Genomic DNA, 7,920 nt, shown 5'->3' with positions numbered 1-7,920 from the left:
TATATTAATTAAAATTTATCAAGCTGACTTTTTCGGGGTTGTTTCGGATTTTTTTTTCATCGCTTCAATGGTTATTGTAGTAAGGGAGAAGCAAAAGAATGCTTTTTTAAAGGATGAGAATCAATTAAATACGGTTTTTGGGTTTAGATATTCGATTAAATTTTTCAGTACACTAGTTTCATTCAAATTTGATTATTTTAGATGATTTTTTTTACTAACACGAATTTTACAAACTATATTAAAATAAGGTTATAATAAATGTTATATCTAAATTATTTGAGTACACTAAGAATTAAATAAAATTAAATAAAAATCATGTACAAAATTTAATAACTCGAACAGTTGAATGTATAAAAAATTATGGAAGCAATCACAAAAACCACAACATCGAAAGACTCTATCAACTGATCCACCAATGCACTATCCTTCTTTTTCACTTCCCAATAAGTATTTGCTTTTTTGTGCAGTAAACTGCACTGCGAACAAATGCATACGATAACGACAGAAAGAAACCAACATATAAATATTCCTTCACAAACTTTGCCGCACAAACTTTTAACCGACCATTTTGGCTGTGAAACCGAAAATCAAAATCCATAACCGAGCAGCGAACGGATTCCTTCCCGTGAAGTATAAATAAGCAAAAAAAAAAAATAGATCGTTATTGTCGGTGGCTTAGGAGAGCAAAACTTTTTTATCCGAATGACGGGAAAATCCTTTCACCGGCAATGTTGGAATGTTAAAATGTTGCGTCGAAGCTATGGCATGGGGTGGATGCGAAACTTCTTGCTCGGTGATGCTATGCATGTACAGGATTTAATGATGCTGTATGCGTCACATTCATGCACTGTATTGGTTTATGGTTAGACATAGTTTTCTGCAGTCCATTAGGATCAAAAGAGTCAAATTGTTGATGAATTAATGTGGGAAAAGCATCATTGTTATGGGATGAGAAGTTGTACAAGGGAGAAGTTGTACTAAATTTGTACTAAAAAAATTGAAACAGTTTTCTTTAATTCTAGTTTTTACAACAAAATCAAAACTTTATTATTAGATTATTTATTTTTAACAGTGTTCTACATTCTCTTATTTTTGGATCATGTAAAATTAATTAGAAAATCCTATTTTGCAGCATGGGAAAATATAACTAATTTAAAAACAACACCACTATGCAGGTGTATCACTTAAAAATGCAATCCTTCCAATCGTGTGCACCGCGTTAAAATGAACGTTAAACGTTATAAAATTCAACAGCATCCGCTTCGCTGCACATAACCACAACTAGCAGCTACAGCTAACTCTGCTTCTTACCCGATTCTTCTCCCCCATGCACCATATCAGGGCAACGAGATAACACCATTAACCTTTCCATTTCCCGTGTGGTTTTTATTCCTTCACCGTGATGGAATAACGCTTAAAAGGCAAAGGGTATGAAAATAAAATTTAACGACGAGACACGTGTAAATAGCACAAGCAGGAACAGAGAGAGAGAGAAAGAGAGAGAGAGAGAGAGAGAGAGAGAGAGAGAAGAAAAAAAAATATATAGAAAGGTAGGAATGCCCTGAAACCAAACATCTTTCCAGTGCTTTTGAACTAAAAAAACAGTAGGTGTATCGTAATCTTAGATCCTTGGTTAAACCATTGTTTTAAAAGTCATTTTAGTCATTTGTAGACGAGGACAAAAAACAAGCCTTTGGGAAAAGGTGAAAATTTTCCACAAAAAAAAAACAAACGATAGATGTCTTTCTCGGCAAAAAAACCCCCCGAACAATGAACACGGACCCCTTTTTGTGAAAGGTGAAAATTGGCCTCCCGTAAACGGTAGTGCTACGCGAGACGGTTGTGGTTATATTCGCTTCATCAAGCGCAAGCTAGATGCAAAAGCAAAAGCTAGAGTGCGCAAATTAATAAAGACGAGCAAAAAAGAAACGGGGAAAAATCCTATAAACATACACACATACACCTGCACAAAGTGTCTGTGCGCAAGCGATGTGCATTTAATTTCGTTATCACATCCTTCACGGTTGTCCTTTAAACTCTTTACCGTGCCAAGGTAGTGAGGTGCCATGCTTGCACACAAAACTCCATCAACTGCTGGGGGGGAATTAATTGCTAGTTGGGGTGACTGCAAAGATTGTGAGAGACAAAACGAATAAACCGGCATGAAGGATCTTTTTTTTCTCCAAAACACGAACCATGGTGCGTCGGAACGGTGCAAAATAAACAATGGGGCTGTGATAGTGCGAGCTTCTCCGGTCATTCAAATTCCATGGGAAGCTGCTAAAGGGCATTCACTCTTATTGCACACCATATAAAAATTCACTTTTGGATTTACCTATTTTTATCCCAAATTTTCTTTTGTGTTAGTCAACGTTTTGCTCTCATTATTTCTCTTAGAACTGCAAACAGAACCCACTCCTGCATCAAAGCTTTGTGGCTAGTTCAAAAGGTATGTTTTCATGACAACAAATCTTACCAGCGCTATTACATTTGTTAAATCGTATCAAACACACTAATACACTACAAAAGCAGAAAAAAAGAGGAACAAACGCAATGAAAAGGACCCCCAAAGGCGCGGGTGGGCAACATCAAGAACATTTTACGCTCTATTATTCTTGCCTTTGTCGGTCGCCATTGTTACGTGTTCCGGCACCAAGTGACTTCACATCATTACACCACAACAACGGACCACTCCATCACACCAAGAATACACACACACCCATCCAAAAACAACTCGCTCCCATATATGGGAATTCTTTCTTGTAACTTAAAAGCAAAAAATAAAAAAAAATACTAAACAAAGTAAACGAACTCCTCACAATGCTACTACATGTCCCCATGCTAAGGTTGCATCACAACAATAGGGAAGATCCAACGGCATTCACCCACACAGAGACCGGTGGCACATTTCACCATTTCAAAGAGATTATGCTTTCCCGTTTTACGGGATGGTGTGCGTTTTCCATCACTTCTTTTATTCTTTGTTTGGGTTTTGTGTGTGACCTCGTTCGTGATGAAGTATTTTACCACAGATGATTGAAATAAAAACGCGAACGGCTCGGAAAGCAAAGCGGGGAAGTGCCTTTCCCAAAACCGTAACATATGCTGACTCGATCCATGGAACGTATCTTTTTTTTGCAAGGAAATTTCATTGTGAGTCCGTGTGAGTTGGGGGAAAAATGGCGCACTTTTGACCAAAGCTTTGCCAGCTATCTCGGTGTCACTTCATGGAAACTAATGTGATATGGTTTATTTTTGGAATTCATCATACGGAACAGTCCACTAGGAAATGATAATTGTGGTCTTTTGTCTTTTGGCAACTAATTCAACCACCTATGAAAGTTATTCGAAGTTATGTGAGCAGAACAACATAGTTTCATAGGATGAGGATGGAATTCAATATGAGAAATATCGGGTGAATTATTTAAAAATAACTAGTCTAATAATATTTTACCAGCTCTATCTGATCTGCATTACAATTACATACTTTGTATTGCAACACATTCATAACGTTGACATGTCTAGCGTCATGCGACGAACAAATAAACTGATATTAATCTTCATTTCCATCATCATGCCAGTACCATGAAGCAATGTCATTTGCAGTGGCTGGCTGTAAACTTTTCAAGCGAAGCACCCAGCTCAGATAGAGCGTGTAGAAGCTTCCAGCCATCCATTATGCATCTGTCTAGCGAGTTTTGATGAGACGGAAGAAAAGTTAATTAAAAAGTTGTACATTAATTAAATGATTCTGCATTTAGATGTAGCGGATGGAATATTTCGTTCCTATTCTTGTCTGCTTTGGAAGTTATCAATGTTTAAATTAAAAAGCATAAGACTTCTACTGTACAGTGCTGTCTCGTCATAAGAATGATACTAGACAACCCAGTTCGTTAAGTCGTTAAGCAGTACACAAGACCAAATGATGATGAAGTTCACATTCTTGCGTAGACCAGTACGATTGATTGGCAGAAGATGGCGCTTGATCATGAGCAGTTCAAAACACTCCCACGGGTGACGATAGGGCAAAACTACCATGACGGTTGTAGCGCCTTGATAAGTATGGAATAAAGCAGAAGAGGATGCAAAAAGATCTGAACCATCTATAGCGCTGATAAAAGAATCAGGCAATTAAGCTAAATAAAACTGGGAATTCCCACATGAAACTAAGGATGTTTCCTTAGGGTAAATCCACAAACCCCGTAATTTAATATTGCCGAACGATTTTTTACTTCTTTTCGTGTGTGAAAACTAACAGCTCAGCAACGAGGGAGAAAACTAGAAAATATATAAACATAAAGTTAACAAATAGAACTTATGTGAAAAAATAAAATCCATGGACACAGCACTTGACATCAACCATGCAACGAATGCATTCAATACATTAAACTTCTTATCATACATAATCCACGGCCACTCTTCTATCACTTGATGGGTCGAATCATCATCTTCGTTTTCTTGAGTGAATACTTGTCCCCTCGGAATTCCATCCACATGAGGCCTTGTGAGTCCTGGGCTTCGGTTAACTTCCCTCGCAGGTAATCTCCATTCAGGTGACTGGAAGCATACAGAACCGTGAGAACAGAGAACTAGATCACCAACTCTACGCTACATACCACCGATGGCATCGATAAAACCACCAACCACCTTTGAACACGGCGGCACAGTTGAACGCTGCCTTGCTCTTATCATGATCGTACGTTGAGAAGCTTTCGTTCAGATGTATACGCATCGCATCACCAGCACCACACGGGTTACAATTACCCAGTTCCGTTATGGCGTAGTTAAGGGTTTCCGCCGCAATTCGAAATCTTTGATACCTGGCTTCCGCTTTCACGCCGTCAAAATCTTCCAACAGCACGGCAAGTTCGTGCGGTGCCACGTTCGTTAAGCGATGGATCTGTTCCAAACCCAACCAGAACTCACCGCGCAGTGTACCGAAACCGTGCTTGTAGTCTTTCCAGTCACGGAAGAAATTCACCGAACCATCCGTACGCTGCTGGATCACGGTCCAACCGCCACCTTCGTACTGCTGATCGCACAGTACCGTCATCGGTTCGTGGAAGGGATAGTCCGGATCGATACGATAAATACCGGACACACTGGACGGAACATCTCGACAGGACGCACCAACCGCTACCGGTGTGGAAGGACCCTGGTTGGTATTGCCTGGGTTCGTCTGAAGTCGCGTCATCAATTGTACCATTTTCGTAAGCTGCTGTACCGTATCGTTTGTGTAGGTAAGCAGATCCGATTCGATGCCTTGCAGTGAATTAAGACGGTTGCTGATCATTTCATAACCATAACCAGTTACGTTCGAATCAATCTCAACACAGACAACGAACAGCACGATCACACTTCCGATAGCAAAATGCATCTTGTTATTATGGTCACTTAAAAAATCAAACTTCTCTACACGGCGTGTACACCATCACTGACTACGTATGAAATGGAAACGCTTTATTTGTAAGTTATAATCACTAGTTGTGTTTACACCATGTGTTAATGGCAACCAAAAAAAAAAAGACTCGGTGAATCCCACTCAGCTTAATCGGAGCTATTCAGACGATTAATAATTTCGTCTGCTCGGGAGCATTATCAGTTGGTTTGATTTATTTCTTCACTGGTTGCTTGCATCGTTATGTAGTGCAAATGTAAACAACGCTGATAAGATGAATACGAATACGATTCTCTTTTAAATGTTTCTGTTTAAATCAATTAAATTTAATTTGTATCCAAAACCACACATGATCTTACTGATTGCTTTTATATAAAACACTCACACAAATGGCTTAATAAACAGCTTCAATGTTGTTTTATACACTGATGGCACTACCTAGAAAGAATTATAAATAAAAATTCTTATCTCTTGATCGCTTGAAAATTTGTAATTCACTTATTAACAAATATGTACAGTAAGCAAAATCGCGAAGGGTTTTTAAAATTTTGCTTTTCATGATGATTTAATACTTTGGAGCAGTGTATAATTTTTATATCGAAAAAAAAATTAAATCGAAATTTAACATTTAAAATTTATTTTTCAATTTATTATGCTGCTGAACTTCAAAAAAGAAACTGAGTTTTTCTGAGAAAAAATTAAATGTCTGAGCATGAAAGTGGCATTACAAAACGCCTAAAGTTATGCAATCTGCGTGACAAAATCATTTCATTATCTTCGCTTTAACGTTTACCTATAGCATAAATGAACAATCAAATCTGTGAAATGTGTTTCGTTGCGAAACGAATGTTTGTAAAACTTACCTCCAAAACTTCAAACTGAACATTCGGTAAAAGAAACCAATATTGATACTCTGCAAACTACTCGCATCCGTAGGATTCCCGATCGTACTCAACCGCACAACCTTCCAAACAGTACGCGCCACCACCATGTAAACTGGTGGCAGAACTTACAACCAAACCGGCACCGGCTTTGTCCGGCAGCTCATCACACTGTTGGAGTTCGCTTTGGGGTTTGTTTCGCACCGTACACCGGCAATGGCCATTCGATAATTCGAGTTTAATGAGAAAACTTTCCCAAAAAACTAACTCTCTACCCTGCCAGGGCGTATGCCACTTCCGGGCCGGGCGATCATACCAGAGTGTAGTCACACAACTTAAGAAAGAATCACAAAGGAAAAAAGGGATTTCCATGCGACCCTGGCGACGGTGCTGGAGATAGAAAACAAACGTTCGATAAAAACGGACCGAGAGTGAAACGAACCATCAAACAGGAACCATGAAAGTAGAAGCCAAAAGCGAATTTACTGCATTAATTTTTATCAATTTTCTCAAACTTTAATTAAACCCATTTCCAAACACCTCGCAACCCTCGGAGCTATGTATTGGGTAACCGACGGGGAAAAACAAACTGGTGTACCAAAACTCCTGGTGTCCTGTTAGTTGGTTGTACTTGTGAAACTTTTCAAACAAATCCCTAAATTTAATCCACCCATCCTACCTTCCGGTCGGATGGGTGTTGAAGGGAACAAAGTAGAGTAGATAAAAAAAATCCCATCTCCACCGTTTGTGGGCAATGATGCGCTGTGTAAAACGTTAAAGTAATTACTGGAGGGTTTTTTCCGAACTATTCATGCTTTATTCATCACTCGATTACCAAGCTTAATGCAAATGAAATATTTATCACTTTTCCTTCATCATTTATTGGAGGTTACGGAGGGTAAGGAGGTAGGGCAATGATTGAGAGAGATAATGTGAGTGTGGGAATTTGCACAGATTATGCACTATTATCTGGTTGACTGAAGTATGATCATGGTCGCAGTGGGGGAAAAGGGCAATCCAATGGATTGAATTTTTGAATTCCATACAACAATCTCATCCAGCCCATGCTTCAAATGCAAATTGTTATCAACCTGATGCGTTTCAACCCCCCAAACACACACACACACACACATACAGCAGACTAATTGAAAGCTGATTGAATATTTCCCAAACCCCCGCAAACTAATTCAATGTTCGGCGTTACCACTCGATTCCGTTCACTTCCGTTACGCGAAAGGCATTATTTATTTCCTCTTTCCATTGGTGAAATGTTTGCGCGTGCTCGTATGCTCACTTCATGCTAATAAATGTCAACTTCATCGCACAAATAGATCTGCTTTGGAACGCAAACATGAAACGCTTTAACTGTGTATACGACGCATAGAATTCGTTCATTATCGCTAGCACAATTGGATGTGTTCTAATTGTATGTTTTAATTGGATGTGCTAGCTGAACCGTGGGTTGTGCATCGGTTTTATCAATGGCAGCAAACAGCAAAATGGTTAGTGATCGTGTGGTACTTTGATTCGTTAAATTACGATTCATTACAATAGAGGTAACATGATATATTTAAATAAATTGGATCGATCTGCAGTGCTGCAGAACAGCGTTTAGCGTTTTTAAAGGGATAATTAAAATAT

General features: G+C 38.8%; 1 protein-coding gene across 1 annotated transcript; it reads right to left on the bottom strand.

Moving 5' to 3' along the window:
• Nucleotides 1-4,349: 4,349 nt before the first annotated feature.
• On the bottom strand, nucleotides 4,350-5,707 carry LOC125769338 (angiopoietin-related protein 1-like). Its single transcript, XM_049438013.1, has 2 exons — nucleotides 4,617-5,707; nucleotides 4,350-4,557 (listed from the first exon to the last, which is right to left on the bottom strand). The coding sequence occupies exons 1-2, from the start codon at nucleotides 5,375-5,377 to the stop codon at nucleotides 4,425-4,427; spliced, it is 894 nt and encodes a 297-aa protein (XP_049293970.1). The 5' UTR covers nucleotides 5,378-5,707; the 3' UTR covers nucleotides 4,350-4,424.
• Nucleotides 5,708-7,920: the final 2,213 nt, after the last annotated feature.

Source organism: Anopheles funestus, chromosome 3RL (genome assembly GCF_943734845.2).
Source record: "Anopheles funestus chromosome 3RL, idAnoFuneDA-416_04, whole genome shotgun sequence".
NCBI lineage: Eukaryota > Metazoa > Arthropoda > Insecta > Diptera > Culicidae > Anopheles > Anopheles funestus.
This window is presented reverse-complemented; position numbering and strand designations above follow the sequence as displayed.